The 13,924-nt window shown below is 43.6% G+C and overlaps 1 protein-coding gene across 17 annotated transcripts in view; it reads right to left on the bottom strand.

Moving 5' to 3' along the window:
* Positions 1–13,924, bottom strand: part of SVIL (supervillin) — a 119,835-nt gene that overhangs the window by 8,694 nt on the left and 97,217 nt on the right. For all 17 annotated transcript variants that reach the window (XM_043967248.1, XM_043967237.1, XM_043967240.1 and 14 more), the window contains 4 exons: positions 6,181–6,332; positions 4,324–4,429; positions 3,375–3,582; positions 1,067–1,200 (listed from right to left, as the gene is read on the bottom strand). In XM_043967248.1, the coding sequence (XP_043823183.1) occupies positions 1,067–1,200; positions 3,375–3,582; positions 4,324–4,429; positions 6,181–6,332 (600 nt within the window). The remainder of the gene's footprint in view (positions 1–1,066; positions 1,201–3,374; positions 3,583–4,323; positions 4,430–6,180; positions 6,333–13,924) is intronic.

Here is a 13,924-nt window from a genome sequence, read left to right as displayed (position 1 = left end):
ATCAAGTATTATTGAGTATTCTCTCTATATATATAGTTCTTCTGAAAGTTTCCAAAGTGCCAGGCATGGTGGTACGTGCTGATAATCCCAGATAGCTGGGAGATGTGAGCTGCCATGGGTAATACAGATTGGGTGTCTGCACTAAAATGGGTGCCAGTACAGTGAGTCCATCTGAGTGGGGATAGGAGGACACCAGTGATTGTCTAAGTAGAGGGGAACTGGCCCAGGCTGGCAGGTCAAAGCTGCCATGCCAATCAGTAGTGGAATTAGGTCTGTGAGAAGCCTCTTCATTCCAGCCTGGGCAAGATGGGGAGACCCAGTCTTTAAAATATAATAAATATAATAAATATAATAAAATAGAATAAAATGTGCTTCCAAAATGATTTACATCCCCTTTGAGTCTCAACAGCCATATGAGGTAGTTGCTATAGGTATTATATCCAGCCCATCTTGAGAAATGAGTAAACTAAGGCTCAGGAAGATGAAATGACTAAATGTCCCAGAGGCTGGATCGGAGCCCAGCTCCTCCCGAATCCACATCCAATGTTCTGCCTCCTTTAGGACATGGCTGATGTTAATGAAAGTGTTGCCTGAGCAGATGGGTAAAGCTCGACAAAGCAGCTGTTCAGCTGAGCTTGGCGAGTGAGCCAGGGTGCCCTCGCACCAGGAGCCAGTGGGTCCTCAAAGGCTAGGGGTGGGGAAGAAGAATCTCAAGGGCAGCTACTCAGTCTAGTCAACTACTTCAGGGAATCCTGTCTGCTTGAGTCTGGCAGCAAAAATGAAACAAGGTAACGGGGGAGGCTTCGGGGTAGAAATGGGGCCGGCCTGAGAGGAAGGAGCAGGAGTAGGAGCTTCTTCGGTTAATGGTTCCATCTTGCTTGATCACAGAGCACTTTCCAAGCTTTCCAGTCTTCTCTCACCATCAGTGAAATGGCTAATACACAGCCCTTAGTGTTCAGCACAACACTGGAATACTGCTATTCTATTACTGCTACAACTACTAACTGATATTTGGCTCTCACTTGACACAGCAAGCCTGAGAGGTGGGCAACTGAGGGTGTGATACCTTGTAGCATGCAGTCATAGGCCTTGCGATCTTTCCTTCCCAATGCATCCCAGAATCCCAATGGCTCCGACCCTTCGTCACACTCATGTATCGTCACCTTGCTGCTACTATGCAATCCCGCTTCCAGCGGACATCTGCGGGGAGAAATCCCAACCCAATTTTGTACTTAGCTCACGAGTATCACCAGCACAGATAATCCCAAAGCCCAAACCAAGCCAGGGTTGGTTTGACCCCACCCCAGTCAGTCTATTGATCCCGTTTTCTCTGATGATAGGAATTATTGATCTCTTCTGGGTTACCATTGGTTCTTGGAATTCAGCTTGGTAATGATGGCAGGAACCTATGGGAGTCTTTGGAGTATTTTATTCAAACCCTTTTCATGATGATTCTCAAGGTACCACTCACATCTGATCACTTTCTGAGTTAGGGTTATATAAGATCCAGTAAGGCGTTTAAAAAAATGAAACATTGGGGAAAAACATTTTCCATTCCGTGTGACACCTTCAAAGAGCAACAGCACTAATCCTTCCCAACCAGACCATGTTCCTGGAAGAAGGAGGCAGAGCAGGGGAAGCTGGAAGCCTCCCTACTAGCCTTTGCCCTGTCAAATCCTCAGGGCCCCTCAGCAAGTGACCGTGACTCATCCTAGCTGATCCTTAGTTGGAGTCAACCCTAATTGCCGTGCCTCTGCTCTCCTAGCCAGGGAAGGCAATTTTTTTCCTGGAAAGGGTTCATCTTCCTGCCTGACAAATAAGGGATATGCCTCAGACTCTCTGGTGGGTGAAATACCTTCGTTGCTCCGCTGTCTGGGAAAAACCAGACATTTCAAAGGCCTAAGCAAAAATCTCGGAAAGGGATTCTTTAGCCTTTGTTCACTGGAAAATAAATAAATCTCCAGTCTGGGAAGTCAGGGGATACCCGAGACTGGGGAAAAATAGAGGGCATCTAAGTGGGAATGTACCTTAGCCAAAAGACCAGGCCCAAGTCAAATGGCTACTGTTTATAGGTTTAGAGAGGGATTTCTTAACCTTTATTTGTGTCATGGAACACAAACATGGAAGTCTGGTGAGGCATGTGGACTGCCTCAATACTACTTCTACTTTTTTTTTTTTGTGGGGCAATGAGGGTTAAGTGACTTGCCCAGGGTTACACAGTAGTAAGTATCAACTGTCTGAGGCCAGATTTGAACTCAGGTCCTCCTGAATCTAGGGCTGGTGCTTTATCCACTGTGCCACCTAGCTGCCCCACTACTACTACTACTACTACTACTACTACTACTACTACTACTACTACTACTACTACTACTACTACTACTACTACCACCATACCAGGCATTGTGCTAAGTGCTTTACAATGATTATTTTACTTGATCCTCACAACTATCTTGGGAGATGGGTGCTATTATCTCCACTTGACAGGGAAACAGAGGTTAAACAGCTTGCCCAGGCTCACAAAGCTAGTAGAGGTTGGATATGATCTCAGGTCCACTGTACCCCCTGGCTGCCCAATATTTTTCTTAGAATAATATTTTTCAATGCACAAAGTAGACTACATAAGACTGCAAAGGAAAATAACTATATTGACACAGCTATCGAAGTATGAGAAAATTCAAAGACCCCAAAGTTAAGAAGCCCTTGTTTAGTCACTACGTCTGAATCTGGGATTGTTCTTAAAACGCAGGGGTTTACTGACTTGCACAGGTCTCTGAAAGCACGGTGTCGATAGCCCTTGTTAAGTATGACAAAACTTTCAAGTGGGTAGGTACCAGCTACCTCAGTCTGAACCTGGGATGCGAATGTTGAGTCTAGAGAACTGAGTGCCATGATAGCCATCTCCAAGGGTGGATGAAGTTTATTCTGCCTGGCCTCAGAGGCCGGGACCAGGAAAGGCGGCTGGAGGTTTCGAGGGGCAAATTTCATCTTGATGTCAGGGAAGACTTCCTCACAATTAAGGCACCCATAAGTAGAATGGGCTAACCCAGGAGGGGATAGGCTGCCCATCACTGGAGATCTTCAAACAGAAGCCAGAGGACCACTTGCTGGGTAGGCCTCGGTGGGGATGCTTTTTCAGGTGTGACTAGAAAGCCCTTGATGCTCTAACCCTAAAATTCTGCCCTAGCCTGGGTGCACCCACCAGAAGCCTATGGAATCTCAGGTTGTTTTCTGTTTTCTATCTTCAGGCCCACTGAGGCAACGGCTAAGCCTAGATTCTCCACTGAGACTCTCCTCTGGATAGAGAAGTTTGGTGGGTTGCTGCTTTCCTTCATTCCCTCCCTCCCTTCCAAAATATGAAGTCATCAGCTACTTACTGTTCTTTGATCTTATTTGCAGCAGTTCTCCCAACGTCCTTTGTGTGGGCCTGTGCTTTGCACCCATGCCAAAGATACATGAGGGCTTTATTGACACTGAGAACAATCATGGAGGTCCTGGATCTCAGGCTGCTACAGTGACAGGCAACTTCTAGCAAATTTCCCTCAATGGGCACTTCTCCTCGGACGCAGTACAATCTCCAGTCACCTGTAGGGGGCACCGTCAGTACAAGGTTAGCCCTGGCAAAGTCCGAGTCCAATCCTCATTGGGGGGGTCAGCAGGAAATAACTGTGGGCCAAGGATTACAACTGATTGATGAAAGGAAATGCAGAGCTAGGACCGGGCATCCCGTGCCCTCAGCTCACCTGGGGCTCTCAGGTTCTATGTTGTCACTGGGTCATTTGGTCAGTGACCACCCCCTTCCAGACCCTCCCCCCCCATCTAAATTCCATAAAACAGAAACTCTCCTCATCCAAAAATGCTTAAAGATGCAGTTTAATATATCAGAAATTAAAAATAAGTGCCTAAAAACTAGACTAAAAAAAGTGGAATGAAATGGAACTCCCACAGTAGTTGGTGGACTTTTTGGGGGGGTTGGGTTATTGGCGTAGGGAGTTCTAAAGAGGTACAGGCAAAGTTTGTGGGGGTAAAGTAACTTTCTCTATGTCACCAAGCCCATCCCCAAACTCAACCTTCCCACCTCTAACATTCTGAGTCTAATCCTGAAGCAAACTGTTAGGAGAATGGTAAGGTCTCCATAAAGGTGATTTTAAAGCCAAGTGTTATGAGGTTTTCCATGGCAAAACCATAGCTTACAGGGAGTCCCAAAATTCTCAGGGCAGTTTTAAGCTTTAATAGCTTAAGACTTACTCTAAAGTCTCCCTTTCCTATAAAAATAGCTTCCAAGAGGAAAAAAAAATCTGATTTCTAACAGTAAAAATGATTTACTTGGTGCATTTTCTTCTTCTTCTTCTCGCTTCCCTGCGTGTACAACCATCCCCCCTTGGAAACACTGCAGAAAGCATGGCGGCTCCTTTCCCTGAAGCACTTGAACCTGAAAATTTAAACAAATTCTCTTAAAAAGCGCTCAATAATCATTAGAAGGCCTGGCTGCTAATTTAACAATTTTGGGAAAAAACCGTTTCTGTATTCATCACCCCAGAGGCCTGCTTCCGACCATGTGTCATCCACAAAGGCTGCCTTTCCTTGCCTGTTAATGCGGTGCCTTCGATCAGGTATCAGCAGCACCATATATAATATTCAGCCCGAGTCAATTCATTCGTAATTTTTGGCAAGCCTCTGCACACTTATGGAGAAAATTGTTTATTGAGCCTGGGGGCCTAAGAGCCCCAAGATGGAGGATGCATTTCTCATTCTGAGGTGGCTTATCAATTGCTTGCACCATTTTGCATAATCTAGTGCTATTCCATGGTAGTATTTAATATATCTGGAGTCTAACTCCTGACTCATGTAATTTATCAAAGACCAACACCCCAACTACAGATCCACATTCAAAATGTAAAAAAAAAAAGGTTAAAACAACGAAGCGGCGGGCATAAGTAAAACATCCAGTTCTATTTCTCCACAATATTAATCACCCTCACCATCATAACTGACATTTAAGGTGTGTGAAGCGCTTTACATACATTATCTCATTTAATCCTCACAGCAGCCCTGATCATAAATGCAGCCACTCTTTATAACTACGATCAAAACCCTCCCGTGCAGGGAAAAGATTCAAATACAAACCCCTGCTAAAAACTATTTTTCACGTACATTTTCACAGTGGGAAATTCTCATCATTTTCAACTTTCAGGGCACCGTGCCTTGAACATATGCCTGCGCTCTAGTCTAATGATGGTTAGGAGGGATATTCTGGGACAGATCTCAAGTCTTTGGAAGACTGGGTGTGTTTGCTAATTTACCTTGGGAGAAAATCCCTTTCCCCTCCTCCTTCCCAGAAATGCCCTTTACTTGGCTACATATCCTGGATAGAAAAAGTGTTTTTTGCTTGTTTTCCAGTATATAGGATCCCCTCCCTCCTCCCCACCCCCCCCACCCCCGCCACACACCCACCCTGGCCAATGGATTGAAGCAAAACTGGCTATTCCAAAGGGCATTTCTATTTGACTTGGGGTCCCTTCCAGCCCTAGCTGTAAGGATCCTATTTTAGAGACTGATTAGCAAATCTCCACTTATGTTGATAATAGAAAATACGAAAAACTAGGTTATAATTTTGGTTCATACATGGGTGGAGTAATAATGATACTAACTTTACATAATGCTTTAAGCATCCAGTTTGATCCTCCCAAGGTGCTACACTTCTCCCCATGTTAGAGATGAGAAAAATGAGGCTAAGAGAGATTAAGTCACATAGCCAGTGTCTCTGGGGGGCCAATGAATGCTAAGTCTCTGTGCAATGCACCGTACTGACTTACAATAGGGATATGTCAGTAGCAGAGAGAGGAAGTCTTAAGTATTGGCTGAAAATGTGGAGATGCTGGCCTGGGATTAAAACTAGGTACTGGATCATGGTCAAGTGAATGAGCATATTTATTAAGCCTTTATCATACACCAGGATTGTGCTAATCCTGAGACAGCTAACTGAGCTAATCACTAGGATATCCCAATTGGGCTATGGGCAGTTGGCGAGTTTGACCAATCCTCAAGGTGGGCCTGTAGGGAAGGGTGCCTTAGGATCCCAGGGTACTTGTAAGAATAGGGACAGAGGAAGGGAGAAGGGAAGAAGAGAGCCTTTCACATCATGTATTAGCACCAGGGTAGAAATCGTCCTCAGGGGCTCACCTGGGCCCCTCTCTCTTCATCCAGTTCCACAGTCATCAGCGCCGACGTGCCTTTCTCACTCACAGTGGAATGTCGGCCCTGCCAGAAAAAGTAGACACACTTCTCCTTGCCGGCCGTCCTGACCGGGTGCTCACCCTTCTGCCGACTCCCAACTGCAAACACACAGATAGAGCATCAGAGAGTCAGGTTCTCGGCTGACAACCGAGGAAAGAGGAGCCAATCAATTGCCTCCATCTCCAGAGACTCAAACCAATGACAAACGGGGTGAAAACAGCCTTCAGGCCGGGGGCTGAGGAGAATTCATTTACAACTACAGGGAACCATCTATTTGCCCAAGAGAGTATAAATCATAGTATGGAAATAAAAAAGCACCTCTCTTCTTGCTAAGTCTCCCAGAGACTCTAAACCCAAGAAAAACGATTTGTACAGCTTTCCTAATACTCAAAGAAAAATATCTGACATCACTTGAGGGAATCAGCACATAGCTATGTAGGTGCATGTCCAAAATAAAAGCTCTTCCCACACCACTAAGACTGTCCAAATATACCGTCTTTTTCCACATTACACCCCTCTGGCTCAAGATTAGCTAATATCTGAATAACATGGGGAAGAACAATAGCTGGGATGGTTAGAAGCCCAAAGGGACATAATTTATCCTGGAAAGATGATATTAAGTTTCCAAGTTCTGACCAACAGGGAACAGTTATATTGCCGATGCAATGATTTCATTAAAAGATCTGGGATTCCTTCCTTTATGATAATGTGATTTTTAAAAATACATAAAGCAGCATTTAACCATTCATTTGAAATAGCAGGCGTTAAAACTTCACCAGTCAATGGGTCATTTTAGTAAAAGGCTGCTGAGATCATATACATCAGAATTTCAGGCCTCCAGATCCCTCATTTTAATGAGATCTTTAACTGTGCATTCCTTCTCCTTAGTGACACAGCTTCCTCCTTTCTCTTATCCAAGTTCCAATCCCTGCCAATAGGGGTGTGTGTGTGTGTGTTGGGGACTGAGGAAGGAGTAGGAAGAAAGAGTAGCTCAGGCTGCTCTCCCACCTTCCTTGCTCCTAATCAATCAATCAATCAATCAATCAATCAATCAATCAATCAATCTCTCTCTCTCTCTCTCTCACACACACTCACACTCACACACACACACACACACACACACACACACACACACACACACACACACACACACACACCCTGGAATACTCTCCCCTTCTCATGCCTACATCTTGGATACTGTGGCTCTCTCCCTCTACCTCCTAATGGCCCTTCCTGATTTCCTCAATTACTGCCCCCTCATCCTAACACTGTATTTATTTTGTGCCTCTCCTGTTTTTACTTACTGCTGGACACACAATCTCCCCAGTAGAATGTTAGCTTCTCCAGGGCAGGGAACATCACTTTTTATCTGTCTCTCTAATGTCTTTCAAAGTTCTTGGCCCATACAAGGTACATGATCAATGCTTGCTAATTGAGTAATGGTAAATGGTAGATGGTAGAGCAAGGAGATGATTGCATCTGTGTGTTTCTGTTATAAAACCAATTGCAATAATTTTGCATGTTCTCTTTCTGTATTATTTGTACCTTTTCCCTTTAATGAAATGCTTAAAAGTAATAGCTCTGTTGAGTTGTGATGGAGAAAAGGGAAAAGAAGTCCTACTTTACCATAAACTCCTGGGAAGCAGGTACCACCATCTACAAAATAGTGCTTCATAAATGATCAGAATGAGAGCACATAAAGCACGAATGAATGATTAGTGAGTGCCAAGCATCAAGAATCATCACTAGGGAATATGTCGATTTTTGGAGGCCAGATGAAACAAACAACCCAGCAAGGAGCTGACAAAACATAATGCAAACTCTTACTAACCTGTACTTTACTTGTTCATCATTTCTGGATGCTTGGCTAGGGCTGTTCTAAAGTTTACTTAGCAAACTGTTGCTTTATAAAGGAGGAAACTTAAGAATGTGTCAACAATTACCAATGAGAGGGGGTTCAAAATCTCACGGCTTTTCAATCAACCTCCAAACTCTTCAAGAAGCATCCACATTACTATCATCTTTATCATCATGTATTTCTCTCATGCCAATGAGAGTGGTTCACATTTCTATAGAATCCCAGGTTTTACAAAAAAACCTCCCCTCCAGACTTCCCTGTGAGGTGGGTAGGGCCAGCTTTATGATCTCCATTTTGCAGATAAAGACACTAAAATTCAGAGAGCAAAGTGACTTGCCCAGGTCACAGGGCTAATACAGAATACATTTGGGACCACAACCTAGGTCCTTAGACTTGAAATTCGGGGCTCCTTCCACAACATGTAATACAAGGGCCTTATACACAGGAATAATACAGGATAATAAAGTACCTCCTAGGGTTGCTGTGGGGATCAAATGAGTTCATGTATAGTTATGTTTCTTTCTTTCTTTCTTTCTTTCTTTCTTTCTTTCTTTCTTTCTTTCTTTCTTTCTGGCAATGAGGGTTAAATGACTTGCCCAAGGTCACACACCTAGTAAGTGTCAAGTGTCTGAGGCCAGATTTGAACTCAGGTCCTTCTGAATGCAGGGCCGGTGCTTTATCCACTGTGCCACCTAGCTGCTCCCTATAGTTATGTTTCAAAATGGTGACACTACATAAATGCCTGGCTCAGTGGGTATTTGACAGTCCTTGGATTTGATCTCAGGAATATCTAGACAAAGTACATTCTTGACCAATATCACAGTACCAGAAAGTGTTGTCAGGGTCAAAATTCAAATTCAGGTCTCCTAACTCCAAATCCAATAATTTTCCTATGGCATCTAGTGACTTATTTCTCTTTAATCTGTACAGTTGACCAACTCTTAAAAAGAGTTTCAAAAAGGCTCAGATTGAAGTGAAAAATAGCAACTAGTAATTTGCGCTATCCAAAAGGGAAAGGGGCTGCCTTGGGATAAAGTGGGCTCCTCCTCCTCAAAGGTCAATTATGGAGATGATGAAATGCTCTTGGAGGTCCCTTTTGGCAATTCGATTCTGTGACTCCATGGATGTTCAGGGATACCATAAAGAACATTCTCAGTTAGATATGGAGGAGACTAGATGGCTTTCAAGTCCCTTTCCATTCTGTGATTCTCTGATTATACCAACACTATCAAGAATTCTAGGTCAATCTCTATGGCAACGGTCACATATGTACTTGCATGCTAACAGCCTGGTCAATCTTTATTAGATTTCAAGCAAAATGAAGAAGTCATCCTATGCATTTTCAAGATGTCCTCTGGGAAGTGTGTCTGATAATAATGGTAGAAAAATGGAAGCACCGTGAAGAGATCATGAATTAACCGCCCTGCTTCAAGCAGTCAGGGATAGCACAGGTCTCTTGATTGTTAGCTTGGTCCACTCACATCTGGGCTGCTCTGCACTATGTTCAACTCTGGATGCTGTGTTTTAGGAAGGCCCTTGACAAACTGGAATTATATCCAGAGAAGGATCACCAGGATGTTGAAAGGACTGCAGAACACTCTATGAGGTCAGTTAGAAGAAACTTAGAGGCACAAAAAAGACCTTCCAAAAAATTAGAAGTGCCCCAAACAGAAATGTTTAGCCTGGAGAAGATGGGAAAGGAGAGAGGGCACATGTTTGCCATCTTCAAATATCTGAAGGATTATTGTAACAAAAGAGGGGATAGATTTGTCCAGCTTGGCCCTAATGGGTCAGAAGTAGGAACACTGGGTAGAAGGAAAGAGGATGGTCTTCTGCTTCATTAGAGGTCTTTGAGGAGAGGCAGATGGCTGCTTATCAGGGATGTTGGAGAGCATGGGTTCTTCACCTGGGGTTGGTGAATTTGTTTTAAAAGATATTTTGACAACTGTATTTTTCAATATAATTGGTTTTCTCTGTAATTCTTTGTATTTTCTTTTATGAAATGAAAAACATCCTGAGAAGGGTCCCCTAAGCTTCACCAAACTGCTAAAGGAGTACATTATAGGAAAATAAAATAAAAAAAAAAGTTAATTCTCCCCCCCCCCCCCAGTGTAGCAGAAATTCCTGTTCAGGGATGGGTCAGACTAGATGGTCCCTGAGGTGTTTCCAGGCCTGAAATTCCTTGATTGTCTCCTACTGCTCCATTTGACCACCTTCTACTTTGCTGGAGCAAGGGGCATATCCTTGGAGGAACCTAATATCAGTAGTGTTTTTCACTATAAATTTCACTTAGTAAAAGAATAACATTCCCCTGGATTCCCTCGAAGAGAATATTGAACTTCAAATGATGCACCTGTGGCAGCGAGGGGACTATCCAATTACTCCATCTCCCCCAACGTCCTCAGGTCATAACGGTTTGTTTTTTGTGCAGCCTGGCCCATGTCAGCAGAAATGGTGGGGTGGGACCGGGTGGGGAAACTGTCTCCCCAGCTGCTGCTTTCTGTGACTCCTGCAGAATCTCTCTCCCCCAGAAGGCGCTGCAGTCGAGAGCTATATTTCTAGAACCCCCTCCAGCTGCCTCCCCGTGGGGGTCTGTTGTCTTTTGGACAGATCAACAGAGACATTCCAGTGAATCAGGGTCTGCAAATGCCATACGGTTGTTTTGCTATCCCCCAAAGGCTCTCTTGGAAATCCGGATGCTTCCTGTCCCCATTGAATTCTCAAGCACCTGGACATTTTCAGTTGTTTACTGAACTGCAGAAGTGTTTCCAGGCCTGGCTCTTTGATAGATGGACATCTGGTCCACTGAGAGGTGATAAAAAAGGTCTGGGGTGGAGCAGGTGGGGCAGTTGGCATGGTTTCATATTGGCCCCCAACTGAATCGCTCTGATGCTTTTCCTCACTTGTCTCTTCTGCTTGACAAAATCCACACTGGCTAGTAAGGGAATCACTATGCATTTACTCGTATGGTCCAGTTATTCCTTTGTCAAGCAACACATTTATGCTTGTACTTTATATCTAGTTTATATTTGAGGGTCATGCATTTGAGGGGTGTTCTTTAGTTTCCCCATGCATCATGCAACTCCAAGAGTCAACTGTTACCTTCAAATTTCCCCTGTTTTCTTTGACTTCAGTCTACCAGCACAGAGCATAATCTAAGATGAATCTCTATTTGGATAAGGGTTTATTTATTCTGCTAAGCACTAGTCAGAGCTGATGGGTTTTCAATGGCTGTCAATGGGTCCCCCAAGGCTCATCTGGCCAAGGGAAGAAGGGCATGTTTGTTTGCAGATGAACAGGTTTCTGTACACAGATTGTAAGGAATATGTCACTAGAAATCACATTCCCAACCTGCAGGACCTGGAGATTAAATAGAACTCAAGCCTAATCTCTCCTAAATAAATTGTCAAGTGAAATTATATGCTTTGAAATCAATGGGAGAGAGGCATCATATGCATATTTCTTCCCTTTCCTCCTCCTAGCTCTCAGATTTCTGTTTTGGGGAGTGTGTGGGGAGTTTTTAGATATTTCATTTTAGATTTTCATTTAGATATGCCAAGTAGAGGAACCAAAGATGCCAATATCTGAGATGACACAAATAGAGACTTAATCTTCTGTTCATAAAGTTCTAAGCTTGAATTTTGTAACTATAGCTTTTTACTGAAGTTTCTCAAGAAATCACTGATAGATATATTCTTGGAGACCAGTTCAACTCACAGATTACATGACACCTAGCTCCAAATAAAAGCACCCCCCCCAAAGAGAAAGAACAAGGGTAGGGACCTCATTCCTCATTGCTGCTTCTAGAACATTCACTTTATTACCTCAGTCACTTTTCTTCATCCAAAGTCTGGGCAATCCATTTAGGACCCGCCCCCCCCCATCTTGTTGCTGTTATCTACACATTTCCAGGTCTCTATGCCAACTCTCTTCCTCTGATCCCTGGACCTCAAATCTTCCTCTCCACCCCAATCCTATCATCCTTGTTGCTAGAGGAAGGCATGAAGTCAAGTGAACTTTAACCCCCATGGGTTTATGTCACCTCAGAGGTGGGATGACCTGGGTTCATATGCCACCTCTGACACATACTGTCTATGTGACTTAGTCTTTACCTTCTCAGTTCTCAGATCTCTCAAATATCAAAGACTTTAAGTCCTCTGAATTGGTAGAAGATACTTTCTTCCTCACTGGGAACCTGCCTACAATGATGAAATGACCGGTCTGGGTGAAATAAATAAATACATTTATAACTTCAGCTGGACCTTGGATGCACTGCAATCACCTTTGTACCATCTGACACAACCTCCCTTGCCTCTCTGGCTCTGAGTTTATCAACAGCAGCATCCATTCTCTCTGCCTTCCCTTCATCCTCAGAGAGAGGCATTGCTATACCTCTCAGGTATAACTGTAGCTTTCTCAGGCTAACTCACTTCTATCTGTGCTTTAAGATCCAATCTCCTTCTATCTCCTTCCAACCCTTGCTACTATAATCCTCTCCATTTTGAGGTGACCTCAACTTCTTTGTCTTTGTTGGCTTCTTCCTGTCTTCCACGAAACAGTCTAAAGTTCAAATGAGATAATATGTGTAAAACACTTAGCCCAGTGCTTGTACATAGTAGGTATTTGATAAAGGCTTCTTCCCTTTAAGTTGATCCAATCCTTTAAAAAAAACAAAACACCCCCCCCCTTTCTATTCCACTCAGGTAACTAATGTCCTATTTCTCATTTTCCCTCATTATCAAACTTTTGGAAAAAGGTGTCGACAATTGGGATCACTACTTCCTCACCAACCATTATCTCCTCAGAAAGTCACTACCTGGTTTTGTTGTTCCCACTCTATTGAGACTGCTCTTTTGAGGTAACCACTGAGCTGGCCCTGATTGGCCACCTCCATTGGCCTTTGTTCAGTCCTCATCCTTTTTGACTTCTCTGAAACATCTGACATTTTTTTGATGCACCCCCTGTTTCTGGGTACTCCCTTCTCCTTTGGCTTCAGAAATACCATGGTGTTCCACCAAGTGCACTCCTACCTAACTGCTCCTTATATGTCCTTTCTGGTTGTTCTCAAGACATTCGAGGGCCTCTACAATCTGGTACCACCCTGTACTTCCAACCACATTTTTGATTATACCCTTCCATTCATTCTTCAATACAAGCAGATCTGACTTTCCTTTGTCTTAAGAATATGCCCCAGGGGCAGCTAGGTGGCACAATGGATTGAGTACTGGCCCTGGAGTCAGGAGGACCTGAGTTCAAATCTGGCTTCAGACACTAAACGCTTACTAGCTGTGTGACCCTGGGCAAGTCACTTAACCCCAATTGCCTCACACACACACACACACACACACACACAAAGAATATGCCCTAAACCACACTTTTCCTCTTGCTTTTCCTAAGCTTGGAATGTCCTCTCTTGCTCATCTGTTTAATTCCTACCCAGTTCAACTCAACTGCTACCTCTTCCATGAAGCTTTTCTTCTTCATTTCCTCTGCTGCTCTACCCCAGTCAGTAACAACCCTCTCACCCTAGACCTCACATAGCCATTTATCTCATACTTCTTTAATGCACATATTACGTGGTATGGTGCATTACAGCTATCTGTGGTAGTGTCTTATCCTTTATTAGACTGTAAGCACCATGAGGCGAGGGACTACATCTTATCTAAACTTAGTATTTCTTCTAGTATCTGGCCCAGGTGCTAAACACAGGAGGTGTTTAACACACATTTCTATTGAATGAAAGAAGTGAAGATGGGGTAAGATGACAAAAGTTTCAATTAATTATTTTGATAGCACAGCAAAATAATTTTATCCAGAGTCCCACTAAAATTC

The sequence above is a fragment of the Dromiciops gliroides genome, chromosome 5, assembly GCF_019393635.1.
Source record: "Dromiciops gliroides isolate mDroGli1 chromosome 5, mDroGli1.pri, whole genome shotgun sequence".
NCBI lineage: Eukaryota > Metazoa > Chordata > Mammalia > Microbiotheria > Microbiotheriidae > Dromiciops > Dromiciops gliroides.
Note: the sequence above shows the minus strand (reverse complement) of the source record. Positions and strands in the feature narration are given on the sequence as shown.